This window comes from Dipodomys spectabilis, unplaced genomic scaffold (assembly GCF_019054845.1).
Source record: "Dipodomys spectabilis isolate Male_0828 unplaced genomic scaffold, ASM1905484v1 ptg000671l, whole genome shotgun sequence".
Taxonomy (NCBI): Eukaryota; Metazoa; Chordata; class Mammalia; order Rodentia; family Heteromyidae; genus Dipodomys; species Dipodomys spectabilis.
In genome coordinates this window covers 45,764-65,929 of record NW_024871348.1, presented here as the reverse complement: position 1 = coordinate 65,929, position 20,166 = coordinate 45,764, and the positions used below count along the sequence as shown (strand labels likewise).

The 20,166-nt window shown below is 60.4% G+C and overlaps 1 protein-coding gene across 2 annotated transcripts; it reads left to right on the top strand.

The window, feature by feature from the left end:
- Nucleotides 1–1,287: 1,287 nt before the first annotated feature.
- Hdhd5 (haloacid dehalogenase like hydrolase domain containing 5) lies at nt 1,288–12,718 on the top strand. 2 transcript variants are annotated; one of them, XM_042672169.1, is made up of 9 exons: nt 1,288–1,425; nt 3,854–4,057; nt 4,564–4,676; nt 5,951–6,044; nt 7,227–7,301; nt 7,697–7,730; nt 10,437–10,611; nt 11,757–11,945; nt 12,115–12,718. In XM_042672169.1, exons 1-9 carry the CDS (start codon nt 1,288–1,290, stop codon nt 12,443–12,445), a joined length of 1,353 nt encoding a protein of 450 aa, XP_042528103.1. In that variant the 3' UTR covers nt 12,446–12,718. The 2 variants fall into 2 exon arrangements, with proteins under 2 accessions (XP_042528103.1, XP_042528104.1); XM_042672170.1 differs by lacking the exon at nt 7,227–7,301.
- The last annotated feature ends 7,448 nt before the right edge of the window (nt 12,719–20,166 follow it).

Genomic DNA, 20,166 nt, shown 5'->3' with positions numbered 1-20,166 from the left:
CCAGAGGCGGCACCGTGCAGGGCAGCCAGCCCCCTGGAGTCAGGCCTGGCGGGGATGAGGATGGGGGGGCAGCATTTCAGATCCAGGTCTGAAGCCCCTCTCAGCTGCCCTCTGGGCTCGGACGGCTGGGTCAGGGCGCAGAGGAGGTCAGTGCCCCCCCCCCCCCCGCCCCGCTAGTCCCCGCATGTGGCCCGGGTCCGGCTGCTCTTCCCCCTCCCGGTCTGGGGCTCCGGTTTCCGGGCTGCCCCGTCCCGCACGGGGCCTGCGGGGACCCCCCGGCCCCAGAGACCTCCTTCCGGCACGCTGACCCCTCCTCTGACCCCGGGTGAGCCGGCCCCGGAAGCCGCTCCGTCTCCCGCCACCGCCCCCCCGGCCGCCCTGGGCCTCAGTCCCGGACGCCGCCCTTTGTCCCGGGCCGGGGCCCGGCCGCGACCGCCGCGGGGACGCCGGCCGTGTGGACGGCAAATGGCGACGGGGCCGGGGGGGGGGGGGGGGGGGGGGGGGAGGGGAGGGGGCAGGGCCAGGGGGCGGGGCCGCGCCGGGTCACCGGGGCTGGGGGGCGGGGCTGGGGCGAGGGGGCGGGGCCGGGGCCAGGGGGCGGAGCCAGCCCGGGTCACAGGGGCTGGGGGCGGGGCCGTGGCCAGGGGGCGGGGCTGGGTCACCGGGGGCGGGGCTGGGGCCTGAGGGCGGGGCCGCGCCGGGTCACCGGGGCTGAGGGGCGGGGCCGGGGGCGGGGCCAGGCCGGGTCACCCGGGCGGCGGCTGCCCCCTGGCGGCCGCGCGCGGGACGGCGGGCGCCGCGGGTCTCGGGGCCCGGCCCGGTCCCGGCTCCCCGCCCCCCCCCCGGGCCCCGCTCCCCCTCCCGGACCCGTGGCGGAGCCGCCAGGCGCCCGGACACGCCGTAGCCAACACAGTGTCGCGTGACGCCCGTCACGGGACGCCCGCGCGGGGCCTCCGCACCGACGGCGCGCCGGAGAACTCACACCCACCGCCCGCCTCCGTCCGCGCCGCGCTCCTTCCTCACGGCTCCCGGCGGACACACGCCGAGTCACCGCCGGGACTGGAGCCCCGGTGGCAGTGCGTGCTCCCCGCCAGAGCGGGGTGCGGGGGAGCCCGGCGCCTCAGGGCGCTCGGCGCCACCCTCCTGTCAGAGCTCCGGACTACAACTCCCGAGCGGCCTTGCGCGCGGGCGACCGCTGATTGGTCGAGTGGAGGGGGCGGGGCGAAGCGGGGGTGTGTGGGGGGGAGTGACCGCTGCGCGTCTGCGCACGCGCGCGGCCGGCGACCGATGGCTGCGCTCGTGGGGTCGGTGGCGCTGCGCGGGCTCCGTGGGCTCCGCGGGCTCCGCGGGCGGACGGCGCGCTCGGCCGCGGGGTTGCGGGGCCTGGGGGGACCCCGCAGGGGCTACGTCCCGGGCCGCGCCGAGGTGAGGCGCACGTGCTCCGCGGGGCGGGGCGGCGGGGGCCGGGGAGGGTCCGCCGGGTCGCGGCCAGGCGGGGCCCCGGGCTGGGCAGGCCCGCGGCGCTCGCCCTTCCGGGGTCCCCCCACACCCCCACACCGCACTTCGGGGGTGCTGGGACTTGAACCCGGGGCCTCGCAGTTTCCACTTCTTTTCACTTGAGCCTCAACTTCCAGTCTTTTTGGAGATTAGAGTCCCAAAGGATTTATCTGCCTGGAAGACCACTTTCTTCCTTTTAATCTTACCTAAGAATATATGTGTGTGTGTGTGTGTGTGTGTGTGTGTGTGTATACACACACATATACACATATATGTCATCCTGGGGCCTGAATTAGGGGCCTAGGCGGCCCCACACATGCATAAACTCCTTAGCTCAAGGCTGGCGCTCTTAACACCTGACCCCTGGCTCCACTTCTGGCCTTTTTTCTTTTGTGGTTAATTGGAGATGAGAGTCTCTTGGACTTTTCCTGCTCCAGCCATCTTAGAAGTTGATCCTCAGGTCTCCGCCCTCTGAGTAGCTAGGATGACAGGCGTGAGCCACCGGAGCCAGACGGATTCTTACTTTATTTTAAAGTAGATCCCCGGTTCCTCATTTCAATTCTAGTTCTCATACCTCTGAGAAAATAAGGGTATTTTGAGCTGAACTACGATGTCAGCATCACACTTAAAGGTTAGTAAGCACTTAATGCCACTTAAAATGTAGGGCATTTAAAATCTGCCTCAAAGTCCACGTGTCCCTAGCAGTACAAGCTCATGGGATAGTTCCTTATCTTTTGGGATGTGTGTCCCAGGGGGAATAGGTCCCTAACTATTCATTCTTTGGGTCATTCAGCACCCAGCCAGCTTTTGTGGAACACTTGTGAGGGTCAGCACACCGCCTGCCTATGGGCAGGTCATGTCCCCTCATCCCTACAGACCTGTGTGCTAGTCCTTTTGAGAAGGTGACAGGGCAGGGGCTGGGGATGGGGGGTGGGAAGGTGGCTCAAGTGGTCGAGTGCTAGCCTTGAGCAGAGAGGCTCAGGGACAGCGCCCAGGCCCTAAGTTCAAGCCTCAGGACTGGCAAAAAAGAAAAGAAAAAGTCATTTCTGACCACCAGAAAGCCAGAGAACAGCCAGTGAGAAACTCACCAGGCCAGCACCTTTTTTTTTTTTTTTTGCCTGTTGTGGGGCCTGAACTCTGGGCCTGGGCGCTGTTCCTCAGCTCTTCAGCTCAAGGCGAGAGCTCTACCACTTGAGCCACAGCACCACTTCAGCTTTTTCTGCTTATGTGGTGCTGAGGAATCAAACCTAGGGTCTCATGCGTGCAAGGCAAGCGCTCTACCACTGAGCCACCTTCCCAGTCCCCCCTTTTTTTTGAGGTGCTGGGGATGGAACCAGAACCACAAGCATGCTGGGCTGGTGCTCCCCACTGAACTGCCTTGAGGTTGGTTTTTATCTGTCTGAATATATTTCTCACTAGCCATTGCTGTTTTTCTTACCTATTGTTCGTTTTTTGTTAGGTAATCCATTTGGAGATAAAGACACCTCCTCAGAACTTTGATACAAAGAATAAATAAAAATCCCTTTGTTACGGTGCTGGCTTAGTGCCCAGGACAGTCTCCCAGGCTGGGCAAAACAGGTTGGGGCACAGAGCCTTTGGCACTGTTTGTGTGGGCATTTCCTATGTGGTGTGAGGGGCCTGGTGAGTTTCTCACTGGCTGTTCCCTGGCCTTCTGCTGGTCAGAAATGACTTTTTCTTTTCTTTTTTGCCAGTCCTGAGGCTTGAACTTAAGGGATGCTGTCCCTGAGCCTCTCTGCTCAAGGCTAGTGCTCTATCACTTGAGCCATAGGCCTACTTCTGGCTTTTTCTGAGTAGTTTATTGGAGATAAGAGTCTCACATACTTTTTCTGCCCGGGGCTGGCTTCGAGCTGTGACCCTTAGATCTCAGCCTCCTGCGTAGCTAGGATTACAGTCGTGAGCCTGAACTCTGGGCCTGGGCGCTGTCCCTCAGCCCTTCAGCTTAAGGCTAGCACTACCACTTGAGCCACAGCGCCACTTCCGGCTTTTTTCTTTTTGCTTATGTGGTGCTGAGGAATGAAACCCAGGGTTTCATTCATGCAAGTCAAGTGCTCTACCACTGAGCCACCTTCCCAGCTCCAGTAACCGCTTCCTTTGCTTTCCCCCATTGTGTGTGAGTGTGTGAGCTGTTACTAGGCTTGAGCAGAGCCTTAAGTTTTTGCCTGGCTTTTTCAGTGAAGGCTGGTCCTCTGCCCCTTCAGTCATACCTCCATTCCAGCATTTTGTTATTTCTGATGTCATTTCTCAAGGATGCTGGGTGACTTGAGTGGGAAGGTTGTTTCTTTTTCTTCCTCCTTCTCCTGCTTCTCGCCTCATGGTGATTTCTCCCGCTGCGCAGAGCCCCCCGACCTTTGGGTTCCTGTTAGACGTCGATGGTGTGCTGGTTCGGGGCCACAAAGTCATTCCGGCTGCGCTGGATGCCTTCGCCAGGCTGCTGGACCCACAGGGGCAGCTGCGGGTTCCTGTGGTTTTCGTCACCAACGCCGGGAACATCTTACAACACAGCAAAGCCCAGGAACTGTCAGCTCTGCTGAGATTCAAGGTAGGAAGCATTGACAGCAATGATGGCACTCCTCATCAAACCCCAAACCCTTCTACAGCCCATTTCTGGGTCAGGGCGTCACGTCATTGACAGACCTTGGGTCATGGCAGGTTGGGTCAGTGGGAGTCTTTTAATTCTTTGGGAAAAATAACCTGAAGTTTGGGTTTTCTTTTCTTTTGTGCCAGATCTGTGGCTTGAACTCAGGGCCTAAGTATTATCCCGCATTTTTTTGCTCAAGGCGGGCGCTCTACCACTTGAGCCACAGCGCCACTTCCCATTTTCTGGTGGTTTATTGGAGATCAGAGTCTCACGGATGTTCCTGCCTGAGCTGGATTTGAACCTCGATCCTCAGATCTCAGCCTCCTGAGCAGCTGGGATGACGGGCGTGAGCCACTGGCATCTGTCGTTTTTTTTTTTTTTTAAACCTTCATAGATGAAAGCATCTGTTGCTACTGCGTTACCTTCTCTCAACCCTGTGCCTTCCTTCCTCTCGGCTGTCCCTCCAGGTGGATCCGGACCAAGTCATTCTCGCTCACAGCCCCATGAGGCTCTTTTGGCAGTTCCACAGCAAGCGGATGCTGGTGTCCGGCCAGGGCCCTGTGGTGGAAATTGCCCAGGCGTATCCTTTTTATTTCGTTGCTGTGGTTAGAGAGGAAGGGGCAGGACGGGGGGCTCCCTCGCTCGGCCAGGGGGACCCAGCGTGCAGGGTGCGGGGTGCCCCGCAGAGGCACGTGGGTGCTCGGTGGGCTCAGGGGGAGCGTGTGTAGTGCGTGTAGTGCGCCCTCGTGCACAGTGGCTCCCGGAAGCCAGGCCAGTGCTGCTGTCACGGTCTTCTGCCCCAGCCCCTGCCTAGGTCTAGGGAAGGATCAGGAATCCGTATTTAAACGACACTGCGATTCTAGGACGCTCTCCTGCTTGGGTGCTCAACCGCTTGTTAGCTGTCCCTTCGGGCACACAGAGGGCAGGATGTGGTTCCCTGGTCTCAGACGGCTTGTTCCTCTGTGCGGACCCTTCCTGCACACCGTGTTGGACTGTGCGCTCTGAAGTGGTGGAGGACCTAATAAGGCCCTTGTTCGGGGCCCTGGCACCTCAAAGAAAAAGAGATGGTCTAGTAGCGGAGGACACCAAGAAAGAGAGATTCCTGGGCTGGGAATGTGGCTCCGTGGTAGAGTGCTTGCCCAGCATGCATGAAATCCTGGGTTCCATTCCTCAGTACCACAGACACAGAAAAAGCTGGAAGTGGTGCTGTGGCTCAAGTGGTAGAGCACTAGCCCTGAGCAAAAGCAGCTCAGGGACAGCTCCCAGGCCCTGAGTTCAAGCCCACGTACTGGCAAAAAGAAGAAAGATTCTAAGTGTTAGAGGACTGGCCTGGGGCAGGACTGGCCCGGAACATCATGGAGGGTCCGGCTGTACCCCGGAGCTTGTTCAGGCTCCCCGGCAGGCAGGGCAGGTTGAAGGTTGGCACGGAATAGCGGGTGACTGGAGGACAGGGAAAGTGGGCTGGGGAAGGGAACCTTGCCTGAGTGAGCTCAGTGTGGGCTCCACTGCTGCTGGTGGATCGGAGGGAGTCCTTCCTGGGAAATGCGTCCAGCTGTTCACAGCAGCTCTGTCTTGTGCTGTGGTCTGTGCACGCTGCAAGCTCCTTGAAACCAGGGTTGGGCCGGCGTAAGGCCTGGAGCCAGGAATGTGCCCGCGGGCCGCTGGGGAGTTGTTCTGGAGTCCCTGTGTGCAGTCTGTCTGTACTGCCACAGCCTGCCGACTGGCCCCCCAGGAGTTAGGACTGCCCGCCACCCGGCGTGGCCAGGCCAGCGTGGTCTCCTTGCTCCATGCATTTGGGGAGGCCCCGTGCCCCTGTCCTGTCCAGCTGTGCCTTCCTGACCATGCGCCAACCAGACTGGGCTTCCAGAACGTGGTTACAGTGGATGAGCTTCGCACGGCCTTCCCAGTGCTGGACATGGTAGACCTGGAGCGGCGGCCAAAGACCACGGTAATGCACTCCTCTCACTCCAGGGCTCCTCCTCCCTCCTGCTGAGAGCTGTGTTCTCTGTGTGCTGTGGTGGAGACTCCTGGCAGGGATTGTTCCCTGGCTAGGTAAGAACAGCCCCAAGGAGCAGCGGCTTGAAGCCTATTTGTAGTTAGCTAGGAACGCTTTCAGAGCCAGAGCATCTCTTCCATCTGCTGGAATGTATTTACTAGCTCGTTCTCGTGAGAAGCCGTTGTCTTGGCCAGGTGCTGATAGCTTAGCTTAGTAATCTTAGCTACTAAGGAGGCTGAGATCTGAGGATTGCAGTTCAAAGCCTGCCTGGGCCAGACTAACCACAAAAAGCTGGAAATAGAGCTGTGGCTCAAGTGGGAGAATGCCTAACCTTGTGCAGAAAAGCTCAGGAGTAGTGCCCAGGACTGGTGTAAACAGAACAAGACAAAACAGGCAGCCTTCCGGGTTCAGCTCCTCTCGGAAGCAGCAGCTTGATTTCTGGGACTGGACCCTGGGCTGTGGATGTGGTAGGCAGTGCTCTGCTGCTGAATGTGACCCCAGCCCGGGATTTCTTTCCTGGTGAACAGGCCTCTGTTGCTTCTGTGCAGCATGTGAACTGTGTACCGATCATATAACTTGCTTATTGAGTCAGACCGCCCTCGGGATTCCGTGAAATATACTTACACACAGGCTTACTTGTGTCTATTTGGATACCTTCACCTTCCCCAGTGCTGTAGTTAGTTACAGAGCACATCTTCTTGGAGAGTTTTTTGTTTTTGTTTTTGAGGGGAACAGAGACTTACCTGGGGACAGTGGGGCCTCCGTCCGCCCTCCCCTCCCCCCGCGGCGGTGGCCTTCCTCGTGGCGGCCAGCATGCCGCTCAGCTCCCTGCTTCCTCTTGCATGTGAATCTGAGGGCCCGTTTGTCCAAGGACCCTGTGGCGTGCCGCTCGGACACCTGACGCCGCGTGGGTCGTATCCCGCCTGGGCTGGTGTGTTTGGTGAAGTGGCAGCGGTGGTGGCAGCAGCGGTGGCAGCGGCAGGCATAACTCGGCTCGCACACATTCTTGGTTGCCTGGTGGCCTTGAGGCCACGGCCACGGCCGTGGGCCAGTGCAGAGCCGCTGTGGCCCTTCTCTAGCGGCTGCTGCGGCGGAAGGCGTTTTCTTTTAGACGCATGCAAATTCTGTGGGCAGATCTCAGAAGAGCCGTTTGGTGGCCGAGCCAAATTGCCAGGGCCGGAGGAAAATGGACCCCAGGAGGCTGGAAAGGTGCAGGTCCTGCCTCCCAGACTGACATGGTGACAGGGCCGCTCACACCTTGCTGCTCCTTGCTCTTCCTAGGCTGCCTTCCCTTCAGTCCACTGGCCTCAGGCCTCTCTGTGAGGGCGTGACATCTTGCTTTCTATCCCGGCTGGAGAAAGTCCTCCCCCTGCCTTCTTCCCGCTGGCCTCACTTGTAGCCCTCCTTCCATGGTGGGCTACGCTGGTCGTGCCTTTTCCCCTTCTTCTGTGGCTCTCCTTCCTGTCAGCTTTTCCGTGCTGTGCGCTGGCGATGGGGTGGTCTCTGGGCTGTGTGCACCCTGTCTTTGCTCCCCCCACCTCTGTTCTTGCTCCAGAGGGGCACCGAGACGTGTCACTGATGGGCCTCTTCTCTGTCTCTCGCAGCCCCCTCAGAGGAGTGACTTCCCGGCCATTGAAGGTAAAGGACGCCCTCCCTACTACCCTGTGGGTCTGGGGTCTTTGCTCCTTCCTCCTTCCGTGTGCCTGCTCAGTCTGCCTGAGTGGCGGGGGGGGGGGGGGCACTGCACAGCTGGCGCCTGGCCTCCTCACTGCTTCTGCAGCATAGGTTACACACACCACTCTTAGAAAAGGGGTCGCTAGAAACCCCTCTAGTGGAAAGGTGTTCAGAGACAATCCGGCCCAGCGTCTCAAGAGGCTGAGACCTGAGGATCGTAGTTCAAAGCTAGCCTGAGCAAGAAAGTCTGATACTCTTAGCTCTAATTTAAAACCAGAAAGCCAGAAGTGGAGTTGTGGCTCAGGTGGTAGGGCAATAGTAATGAGCAGGACAGGGCTAGGAATGTGGCCCAGTGGTAGAGAGCTTCCCTAGCAAGCGTGAGACCCTGCTTTCAATTCCTCAGTACCACATACAGAAAAAGCTGCAAGTGGTAGATCACTAGCTCTGAGCACGGAGAGACACGGGGCAGAGCCCAGGCCTTGAGTTCAAGACCTAGGGCCCGTACTCACACCCATAACCAAAATACCACCCCGAAATGAAATTCTCAGGCAACGTAACTTCTCCAAATATGGATGTGAAAAGCAACAGTACAGCATAAAACCCTAACTGTAACGAAGAAATACAAGGAAAACATTCGCAAAGAATGTCGTAACATATTTCTGTCTAAAATAATTACCTGGGAAGTAACCCGGTGTCACCGAACACGGCATCCATCCCTCAAGGGAGATGCTGTCCTGAGACACTGGGGCCTGGCACTGGGCACTGGAGCACTGCCACCAGTGAACTAGTCTTGGTAACGTTTCAAGAAATAGGATTCTTTACTCTTAACATGAAGATTCTGTTTTTAGAAAAAATAAATTGAAACTATGAAGATACTTTGTACATAAAATGGCTTAAGTAACTGAGTGTTCACGTGCTGGTGTTCTTTTGCTGGTACTGGGATTTGAACTCAGAGCCTCATGTTTGCTGGGCTGGTGCTGTACCACTTGAGCCACTCTGCCAGCCCTGTGTTTCGCTAGTTATTTGGAGATAGAGTCTCGTGAACTTAGGGCAATTTTTTTTTTTTTTTGGGTCAGTCATGGGGCCTGAACTCTGGGCCTGGGTGCTGTCCCTCAGCTCTTCAGCTGAAGGCTAGCACTCTACCACTTGAGTGTCAGCCCCACTTCCGGCTTTTTCTGCTTATGTGGTGCTGAGGAATTGAACCCAGGGCCTCATGCATGCAAGTCAAGCACGCTACCACTGAGCCACCTTCCCAGCCAACTTAGGGCAATTTTGATTGTGCAGGACTGTCCTCACTTGCTACGTCTGTCCTTGTGACCATTAAAATGTATCCTAGCCGGGCGCTGGTGGCTCACACCTGTCATCCTAGCTACTCAGGAGGCTGAGATCTGAGGATTGAGGTTCAAAGCCAGCCTGGCCAGGAAAGTCTGTGAGCCTTTTTTTTTTTTTTGGGTCCAGTCGCGGGGCCTGAACTCTGGGCCTGGGCGCTGTCCCTCAGCTCTTCAGCTCAAGGCTAGCGCTCTACCACTTGAGCCACGGCGCCACTTCTGGCTTTTTCCTTTTTGCTTATGTGGTGCTGAGGAATCGAACCACTGAGCTACCTTCCCAGCCCTGTGAGCCTCTTATCTCTAGTTAACTACCAGAAAACGTGAAGTTACACTGTGGCTCAAGTGGTAGAGCGCCCAGACCCAGAATTTAAGTCCCATGACCAACAACAACAACAAAATGAATCCTGCCTCATTTCCTGTGTTGCTGAGGACAAACCTCAACATCCTGCCATGCCAGGCCAGCGCCGCTGACGGTGCTGCGCCTCCCGTTGCTAGCCAGGCCCCTTTCCCAGGCCTTGGCACTTCCCCACTGCTATTTTGGTTCAGTTCACTGGTGTGATCAGCAGTGGCAGCTGCTGTTTGCTGAGTACTCGCCCTGTCCCGCCCTGGGTCAGTGCCTTCTGTGTTTCCTGTTCCTGCTCACAGCACTGAGTGGGCTGTTACTGGTGAGGAAACAGGCTCAGAGGCATGGCACTGCTGTAGCCCTTCGGGACTCTCAGTCCACTCAGGCCTATGGGCCATACCAGTCCCTGGGCCTCAGCGGTGCACGGGGGAGGCCGGGCCCTCTGCCCATTGGCTGCACCAGTCCCTGGGCCTCAGCAGTGCACTGGGGAGGCCGGGCCCTCTGCCCATTGGCTGCACGGGTCCCTGGGCCTCAGTGTTGCATGGGGGAGGCCTGGCCCTCTGCCCATTGGCTGCACGGGTCCCTGGGCCTCAGTGGTGCACGGGGGAGGCTGGGCCCTCTGCCCATTGGCTGCACGGGTCCCTGGGCCTCAGTGGTGAACGGGGGAGGCCGGGCCCTCTGCCTATTGGCTGCACGGGTCCCTAGGCCTCAGTGGTACACGGGGGAGGCCGGGCCCTCTGCCCATTGGCTGTACCAGTCCCTGGGCCTCAGTGGTGCACGGCGGAGGCAGGTTTGTGGGACCAAGCCCCAGGGATAGGAGGAAGCCACTGGGACTTGCTGCTTTCAGGTTTTGGCCTGTCTGTGACTACAGTGGACACGAGTGAAGATGGGTCTTGGGTGCTCCCTGCTCTGTTCTCCCTGGTGGACCGGTGCTCCCCGGGCTCTGGGCCCCCCTGCCCCTGTCCCTACCCACCTCACTCCCGCACCTCTGCCTTGAAGGGGTGCTCCTCCTCGGAGAGCCAGTCCGCTGGGAGACAAGCCTGCAGCTGATCATGGACGTCCTTCTTAGCAACGGGAGCCCAGGGGCTGACCCGCTGAGGGCCCCCTACCCCCACCTTCCAGTCCTGGCCAGCAACATGGACCTCCTGTGGATGGCGGAAGCCAAGATGCCCAGGTGAGGCCGCGGACGGGCCCTGGGCCCATCCACGGGCAGCTGCTGCCCGGGACGCGTGCAGGCAGCTTCCCACCTGTTAGTCCAACCTCTACAGCTGCCACCCTAACCTGGCCCCTGGGGGTGGGGGGCCTCCAGGGGCCGGGCCCTTTAATGGATTATGTGTGCTGTGTCCTTACGCCCTTCACAGACAACGTTGAGGTGTATCAGCGTGAATTGTTCACATGCTGTTTCCTCCTGTCCTTCAGCCTGTCTGTCGTTAGCGGTTACCCTTGAGACGCAGGGCAGGGACAGCCTGAACCACTGTGCTGTAGACACACTGGTGCCCTGTGGACTCGGAACAGGCCTCCTCCCTGCTCGGCTGCCCTTCCCTGCCCTTCAGGCCGGTGGCAGCCAGCCTTCCGGAGGCCTCTCCCATTGCACGGAGGCCTGTGGAGAGCATGGTCGAGGAGAACGGGCAGAGCCCCAGGCTGCCTTAGGTCCTGTGACTCGGTGATCTCGTGGAGACGGGTTTTCTTCCATCACTTTTTTTTTTTTTTGTCAGTCATGGGACTCTAGGCACAGACCCCAAGCTCTTTCACACAAGGCTAGTGCTCTACCACTTTGAGCCATAGCCCCACTTCCAGTTTTCTGGTGGTTAATTAGAGGTAAGAGTCTCAAGCTGGCACTGGTGGCTCATGCCTGTAATCCTAGCTACTTAGGAGGCTGAGGTCTGAAGATCGCCGTTCAAAGCCAGCCTGGGTAGGAAAGTCCGTGAGTCTCCAGTTCACCACCAGAAGGGCAGAAGTGGTGCTGTGGCTCAAAGTGGTAGAACACTAGTCTTGAGTGCAAAAGCTCAGGGATAGACCCAGGCTCTAAGTTCAAGCCCCCCAACTGACCAAAAAAAGTGACTCACAGACTTCCCTGCCCAGGCTGGCTTGTGACCCGCCATCCTCAGATCTCAGCCTCCTGAGTTGCAGTGACTAGGATTTTCCCAAAAGTTAGCTGTTAAAAACTGTTCCTGTGCGGGAAGACGTCGATTGGTGTTCGCTTCTCCTACAAGTACTTTAGCCGCGGTCCACGGTCCCGGGGCCCTGGGTCGGGGGTCTGGGCCTGCCGAGGGCGCGGCGGTGGCCGAGAGGGCCGGCCACTGAGCTCTTTTTGGGCAGGTTTGGCCACGGCACCTTCCTGCTTTGCCTGGAAACCATCTACCGGAAAGTGACGGGCAAGGAGCTGCGATACGAGGGCCTGATGGGCAAACCCAGCATCCTTACCTACCAGTACGCAGAGGACCTGATCAGGCAGCAGGCAGAGCGGCGGGGTTGGGCCGCCCCCATCCGGAAGCTCTACGCCGTGGGGTGAGGCCCAGGCGTCTCCGTGCCCCTATTCCGGCCCCCCTGCCCCTTGCCCCGCCCCCGGCCCCCTTTCACAGTCCCTCCCCTCGGGCCTCCATCACCGCCCCACACCCGTCCCCACAGCCGACCTCCATCCTCCACCGTGACGCTGAGCCCGGTCTCCTCTTTGCAGCGATAACCCTATGTCTGACATCTACGGCGCCAACCTGTTCCACCGGCACCTGCAGATGGTGAGGCGGGGCCGGACACCGGAGCCGGGGGCCGGGGGCCTGTGGCGGCGGCAGCCCTCGGCGGCCCGGAGCGTCACCTCCATCCTGGTGTGCACCGGCGTGTACAGCCCGTGCGACCCGGGGCCCGCAGAGCTGGGTGCGGGCACGGAGCCTCGGTACCACGGGCACCGGGACTTCGGCTTCAGCCCGGGGCTGATGGAGGCGGCGCACGTGGTGAGCGACGTGGGCGAGGCCGTTCGGCTGGTGCTCCGGCAGGAGGGCTGGGCCGCGTAGCCGGACCGCGGGGCCCCGGGGCGGCAGCCGCCCGCCGCACCTGCCGGTGAAACCCCGAGCACCGCTCTGCGCAGTCTGACCTCACCTCCGTGCCTCGGGTCCCTCCTCTCTTCAGGAGGGACTTCTGGAGTCCTGCGGAAGCTTCTGGAGGCTTGGCTCTCACGGAAGCAGCCACTGCATGACAGCAAGGTTTTTACTGTATTTTACTTTATTGCCCAGAGACTCTGGGTCTTATTTTTTTAAATTAAAATGATCCTAACAGATATGAATTGTGCTATCATTGTGTGGCACGTACCCAGAAAGCCCACAGGCGCAGAGGGCGGGCGGTGGTAGCCTCCCTGGGGGCGCAGAGGCCTGTGCGTCTCAGCCCCCGGGCGGAGGCTCCCCCAGCCCACGCCACGCTGGGCTGTGACTGAGTATCTGTCACAGGGTTGATGCAAGGGAACAGAGCCGTGTGGTCAGGGCCCTCAGCACCACGGCCGTCCTGGAGGACCTGCGTCTCCCCCCACCTCCCCTGGGGTGTTCTGCGCTAGTCTGGATCCAGGGTGTGCCCCGAAGCCGTGTGGAACCTCTCGGGAGGAAGTTAGGCCATTGGGGCATGTCCTTGAGAGGACGAGGTGACTCCGGCTCTTCCCCATGTTCATGGCCAAGGGCTTCGGAACATGAGCCACCACCAGCGGCAGCGGCACACACAGCGGGTTCAGAAGCTGCCAGACGTCCCGTTGGTTGGGGTGCCCGCCATCGGGGTCACCCAGCCACCCTCAGCGGTGAGGACAGGTCTGTCCAGACAAAGCTTGGTACTGGGTACTGGGTACTGGGCAGGCAGCATCCACTCCAGAGACTGGTGTGCAGAAGGAACTGAGCCCCCGGGATGGTGCCAGGGGCTGAGGCCTGGGAAGGCCTCTGTGACCAGGCCGCAGCCCAGGCCTGGCTGGTGTCCTTTTTTTTTTCCTTTAGTTTTGACTGTTAGTACTGGGCTTGAACTCAGGGCCTTAGACTCTTGCCTTGTACTTTTTTTCACAAAGGGCTAGTGCTTTACTGCTAGTGCCATGCCTCCACTTCTGGCTTTTTGGTGGTTCATTGAAGATGAGTCTCACAGACTTTCCTGCCCGGGCTGGTTTTGATCTGGGATCCTCAGATCTCAGCCTCCAGAGCAGCTGGGATGAGCTGGGATGAGCCACCAGCGCCCGGCTGTCTTTTTGTTTTTAAGTAACCTTTTTTCCTTCGCTGGTGTGGTGGCGAACGCCACTGCTTTGCAGTCTGAACAGGGTCCTTCCCCGCGTCTCCTCTGGCGGGAGGCAGCGCAGTGGGTGTGTACGTGAGAGGTTGCCGTGGTAGCCAGATGCCGCCTCGAGGGTGGGTGGAATTCTAAAATATCTCAGCTGGGAGAGTTTGGGTTTTTTTTTTGACAACACTGTCACTTCCTCTGTTTCCCGCCGCTGCTGCTGCCGCCTCTCAGGTGGCTGGGCTGAGCCCCCGCCAGGGGCTCCTGGGGGCTGGAGGTCAGCGAGCTCTCCATTCCACAGCATCATGATCTCGCAGGGGAAGGAGAGACGGGAGCTTGAAGCGCGCCTCACCTCTTCCCACTCTTCCCGAAACCTGGCCGTTGGGGTCCAGCCCTCCCTTCCTGTCTGCCTCCCTCTTCGGCGTCGGTTTCCTCGTTGGTGTCATCCCTTTCCTAACTAGGAACTGTTAGCACCTGTGGAGAGCTGCGAGAGCCGCGACCAAAGACGGCGTGGCCGTAAGGCGCGGCCGCAAAAACGGCGCGGCCGCACGGAGCGGCTGCGACCAAAGATGGCGCTGGCTCCCGCCTTCCGTCTTCCCGGTGACGAGTACTCTCTGTAAAAAACAACTCCTTATATGGTTATGACTTGGCTCCTAGTTTGCTTCCGTGTTTGCAGCCCTATCGGTCTATGCCACGTGGCGCTTCGGGATTGGCCATCCAGGAGGCTTATAACTGGAGGGGGGGGGTGGCACAGGGCAAGAGAAGCGGGCAGAAGAAGCGGGAGAGAAGATGTTGTAAAAGGTCCTGAATAAACCGCCTGAAAGAAGAACCTGTTGTCGCGTCGACAAGCACCGCCTTCTGAGAACCAGGAGGGACACCTGTCTTGGAGTTCATGGCTGTCCAGGCCCTGGGCGGGCCCTTGCACGGGTCACAGACGCGAGCAGTATGCAGGCTTATATGTTCACCCCTCTGTTGTGCCTTGCTGCTCATCTACTTTGCTCCTCCCAAGGACAGCTTGCTTTCTCCTCCCATCTCAGGCCCAGCACGAGGCCCAGGGTCTGGCACTGCTGCAGGGACTTTGCCTTTGTCCCTGGAGGTCGCGGATCCCGTGAGACACTGCCCTTTCAAGGCTAAGTTATGGCTGTGTGCCTGTGTGTGTATACAGTGCTCTGGTCACCAACCTGATCTTTACCCTGATTTCTCATCCTGATTATTGGTGTCTTACTAAAAATTATTGTGGCTCACCTGAGGTGGGGCATTATGGCTGACACGCAGAATCTTGCAGAAACCCTGGAAAAGGGCAGGGGGCTGCCAGGAGACGGTGTCCCTTACCTCTGACGTGCATGGTGGGTACGGAGACAATCCTTCAAAAGGAGCGGCCCCACTCCCTGCCCGCTGGTCCTCTGGGGGAGTACTGGAGATCAGAAGAGACTGGAGGAGATGTGCAGAAACGGGCTCTGAAGTCGGAACAAGCACTCCTAATGACATGCTCAGTGCCAGCAGCCAAGGATGAGCGTACCAGTGTGGCGGCCCCATCGCAGAGCACAGCATGCGGTGATAACCTTTTGGGAGGAAGTTGTTTGATCACCTGTCAGCTGCCAGAGAGAGCGAGCGTCCAGGGCTGGGGGCCTATGGCTCCCCAAACCTGCCCCTCCCCGCCCCCATGAAAGAAATGAATGATGCCACGAGGTTGTATACAAACTGAGTCCTCGACGCGTACGAAGAGCCCCTTACCACTGCCCTGGCCTGTGTCAGGACCCTCTGCTGGAACGGGTCCTCCCCTCCCCAACCCCTTCCCCACCAGTCCCTGCCAGAGCAGGCCTGAGTCTGCCTCCCCCAGTTCAGGTCATGGGTAAAATGCCGACCATTTCCCTTAACAAAAAGGGAGGGCTGCCGTGCTACCTGAGCAGGAATTCCCGGGACCACGCCAATCTTCCAGGAGGAATGTCCTCCTTCCGGCAGCAGGCTGCGTCTTCAGGGTGGTCCCGTGCGGCTCAGCACCTTCCGGAATGAGCAACAGCTGGTCACCAAGCGTAGAAATGGCTGGGGAGGCCATGCCCAAGTGGGTTCTTGGGCCTCTCCTCTCACACCACGGGGTAAGTCTGGTGCTAGCGCACACTCCGGGAGCCAGCGAGGCCGGCTAGAATCACGCCTGTTACTTGGCAGCTCCCCAGCTCAGCCCTGACCTCTGCTGGACCAGCTCCGATGCACACAGGAGCCAGGTCCACAAGGCTGCCATCCATGGCCCCCAGCTGAGGCCTGTGAAGCCCAGCTCCAAGAATTAAGGCTGCTCTGTTTGTTGCCCGGCACTGACTGATGGAAGCAGACCCTGGCTTCCGGAAGGAATCCTGGACAGAAGGACACCTTAGCCTCAGAGGCTAAGGTAGGGTCAGCTTCCTGCAGCCCAGCACGCCCTGAGCCAACCCCCCCCCCCCCCCCCCACACACAGACACACACACAAGCTCCTGTGTGTTCCAGAAAGCATCAATCCTGTCATACATACTGACCAGCAGAAAAGCTGAGGCCCAGAGCCCAGCGGCCGAGGACTAGGCTGCCCACACCCAGCTGCCCAGTGGTGGAGCTCAGCCCCCAAGCCTCTTCCCACCGCTGCCTTTCAAGACGGCTGGAAGCAGAACGTTCCAGTGCTGCCTGTCTGTGCCAGGGTCCTGAGGCCACCGGACCATGCATAGTTGAGCATGAGTTCTGACAGGCTGGAGAAAGCAGGTTGGTCAGAACTCACACTGCAAGGCAGATTCAGGGGTACGGTCTGGGCACGCAGGCATTACCCAGCCTAAGGCCCCCGCATCCCGATTCTGAAACAGCGTCTAGCTAAGGCCATCCTGCCTTGGCCTCTGAGTGCCGGGGTCTTAGATGTGTGCCTCATTCCCAAGCCTTGGGGACCCAGCGTTCACCTAGCACATGCGTTCAGAGAGCTGCTCCATCTGCTGGAGGTGGATGTGTGACATCACCTGGGGGTTCCTTGATACTCCCTCCCATCCTCCCTCCCTCCCTCTCTCCCTCCCTCCTTTCTTCTCATCAGTATGGTCTGACCCCTGCATTTGTTTTCCGGGTCTGAGGAGGGCTCTTCCCGATGGCTGCCCAGTCTCTGCCTGCCCCTGGTGCTGGCCGGCCAGGTGTAGAAATCTGAACCCATGCCGTAGGCCAGGCTAGTGCACAGGTCGGGGCTACGCCCAGCCCGGCCTATACCCCAGCAGCTCCTCCAGGGCGGGGGGGCCTTCTGCCCATCCTCTTGAGCTGGGTACCTGCCAGCTCTCATACCCTGACCCACAGCTCCCCCAAGCATACAACCCCCCAGGCCCACGGCCCCCCACCCCCAGGCCCACGGCCCCCCACCCCCAGGCCCACGGCCCTCCCAGGCCCACGGCCCTCCCCCCCCAGGCCCACGGCCCTCCCAGGCCCACGGCCCTCCACCCCCAGGCCCACGGCCCCCCACCCCCAGGCCCACGGCCCTCCCAGGCCCACGGCCCCCCACCCCCAGGCCCACGGCCCTCCCAGGCCCATGGCCCCTCCAGGCCCACGGCCCGCCACCCCCAGGCCCACGGCCCCCCACCCCCAGGTCCACGGCCCCCCCAGGCCCACGGCCCCCCCAGGCTCCCCTGGGGGGGGCGGCCACGGGTCCCAGGCACTGCTGTGGCGCAGGGCGGCCAGCTGGACCTGTACCTCATAGCCAGCACCGACGTGTCCCGGAGCTCTTGGGTGGCCACTAACCTGGCGGTGGCACCGGCTGGGCGCTCTTCTTCGCTAGGGGCGGCGGTGTTGGCGGCGCGGGACAGGTGCGGGGCGGGGCCGGGGTCCGCTGGGGCCAAGGCGGGGCCGGGTCCCGGCCTTTGCCCACCTGGCCTGGCTGATGTATGCGCACGCGCTGTCGGCGCTGCTGCTGTGCGGCCTGGTGCTGGCCCACTACCTCGCTCTTCATCTCAAGAACGCCTTCCTCCTGGGCTGCCGCAGCCTGGAGGGCCTGGAGGGCCGCCCCGAGGCTCCAGGGAGCCCCACGGCTACGTCAACACCCTGGCCCTGGCCTGGCAGAACTGAGGGGCCCGGACCGGCCTTCCTTCCCCGGCCTCCCTCCCCCAGACCAGCCAGGCGTCCGGATGAAGAGATCCCATGAAGCAGGGGGGACGCCCTGTGTCCCTCTGCACCCCAACACACAGGACAGGGCGGGTGGGGAGGTGGGCAGCTCACCCGGTGTCCTTTCCTCTGTCCCCTCCAGGCCCTGACCTCCCAGGGGCTGGGCGGCCTGCGAGCCACGGCTCCTCCCGCGTCCTCACGCATGCCCCATCCCGGGTGGACGCGTCCAGGCGGGGTGCTGGTCTTGGTGCAGTGACCTTGTGTCTGTCTGCAATCCGGGGTGCTGTCTCCCACCCCCATGTGCCACCCCCTCCCTTCCCTGCGTGGATTTACAGCCGTGAATCCTGGGGGGGGTGGCACTCTGGCCGCCCCCGGTGGCTCTCCTCCGAGGGAGCGGCTTTCCCGGGCCTTCCTCATCCTGTCCCTGCCTCCTCGGCTCTCTTTCTGGGGTGGGCAAGCATTTCCACCTCCTGCTCCCAGCAATCCTCACACCATGCGCTGATGCAGCTTGCACAACGTGGCCACGCACTCCAGCTGCGTCCGACATGGCCGCCACCCCCAGTGGGGTTTGGTGCCGGTTATAGGGTCTGTGAGTGCCAGCCAGCCAGGCCTTCCGCCTCCAGAGGAATGCATCCCAACCGCCGCTTCGTGCCAGGGCTGGGCCAGAACGACGCTTGGAGAAACGGCTTGGGTGGATGGACAGGAAGCTGGATCTTCTGGGGGGCCGTCGGGGAGCAGGGTACCTAATTCCCCTTCTGTGGGGCTCTGGGAAGTCTGGTGTGCATGGGAGGGAGTTAAGGGGCCTTTCTCGGCTTGGCTTCTGGAGTTTGCTGAGCCTCGGCCCTCCTGGCCCTTCTCCGTGTCCTGCCTTGGTGACAGGTGACATCCATCCAGTGACATCTGGATGCCACTTCTGGAATCTGAGGCGGGTGTTTTTCAGGGAGGCAGGGGGCAGGAAGCCAGGCCAGAGGTGCCCCCCCCCACCTGCGGTGGGGTGAAACCTTAGGGATTTTCGTTCCCTTTCTCCTTTCCTCTGTGTGAGATCTTCTGTGTTGTAGTAAACCCTGGAAGGTACCAGAAGACCTGGGTTCTTTTTTTTGGGGGGGGGGTCTGGTCGTGGGGCCTGAACTCTGGGCCTGGGCCTGGGCGCTGTCCCTCAGCTCTTTAGCTCAAGGCTAGCGCTCTACCACTTGAGCCACAGTGTCACTTCCGGCTTTTTTCTTTTTGCTTATGTGGTGCTGAGGAATTGAACCCAGGGCCTCAGGCATGCAAGGCAAGCGCGCTACCGCTGAGCCACCTGCCCAGCCCGAGACCTGGTTCTCGCTCTGCCTGGGGTCCAGTTCCGTGCCAGGTTCTGGGGCCCGCAGCTGCTTGCGTTGTTCTCAGATCCTCTCTCCAGCTTTACTGTCTCTCTACTACCTAATGTCAGACTGTGACGTGTCATCTGAGCCATGCCCGTCCGCCCCCGGGGATCCCCCCCACAGTGCTGTCTGGTGGTGGGGGAGCTGCGGCCTTGCTACAGGGCCAACTGAGGCCCAGCTGCCTGGGCACCCTCTCTGCACTGTGGGAGAACTCCACCTAGCCGCCCCCCCCCCCCCCCCCGCCAGTCCCTCTCACGGTAAGAAATGGCCCTGAAGACCTCTTTCCCTGACTTTCTAGAGTTTTCAGGACAGGGTCTTGTGAGTGGGGGGGGCCACCATCTGCTCGCAGCATTTCGGCATGGAAGAGGGGGGTCTTTATCTGAGCCCCAACTTTGATCTGGTTTTACTTTTAAAAGCCGTTTCGTTATTTTTAAGGCGTCGTCCAGAGGGGTCACCATCTCCTCCGTGAGGTGCTGGGACGGGACCCAGGGCCTCCTGCATGCCAGGCAAATGCTCACCGCCAAGCCAGCCCCCACCCGACCTGCTCCTCTGGACCGGCCCCCGGGGTGTTTGCTGTCAGAGGCGTCTGGGACGCACGGTCTGGTCCAGGCTGGTCCTGAGCTCCTGGGCTCCAGTGATGCTCCCGCCTCAGCCTCCCGAGGGACTGAGATTTCAGACGTGCGCGGGTCCCGCAAGGCCCTGGCAGTCGGATGTGTTTTTTTTGATGGAGAAGGCTGGCAGGGCTGACGTGCATCTCACGCCTTTATCACACTTTCCTCCTCCTTTCTCTTTTTAAAAATAAAGCCAGACTTTTCTGGGGGGGGGGGAAGCATCCCCCCAAATTTGGGACCTGTGACAAGCTTCCTGTGTGGTTTACGATCGTTCCCATCCTGGCTTCCACCCTGGGTCCTTGCGTTGGGTGGGCGGCGTCTGCCAGCGCTGCGGGAGAGGGGACTGCTGCCGGGGCTGACGCCCGGCGCGTGGGCATCCGCGGCTCAGCTGACCCCAGGGGACAGCACTGCGCCGGCTTCCCTGCTGGAGGCGAA

Coding starts and splice junctions, on each gene's coding strand:
- Hdhd5 (XM_042672169.1), top strand. CDS start 1,288: ATGGCTGCGCTCGTGGGGTCGGTGGCGCTGCGCGGGCTCCGTGGGCTC. Junction 4,058..4,563: donor CAGCTCTGCTGAGATTCAAG/GTAGGAAGCATT, acceptor CTGTCCCTCCAG/GTGGATCCGGACCAAGTCAT. Junction 6,045..7,226: donor AGCGGCGGCCAAAGACCACG/GTAATGCACTCC, acceptor TTCTGTGGGCAG/ATCTCAGAAGAGCCGTTTGG.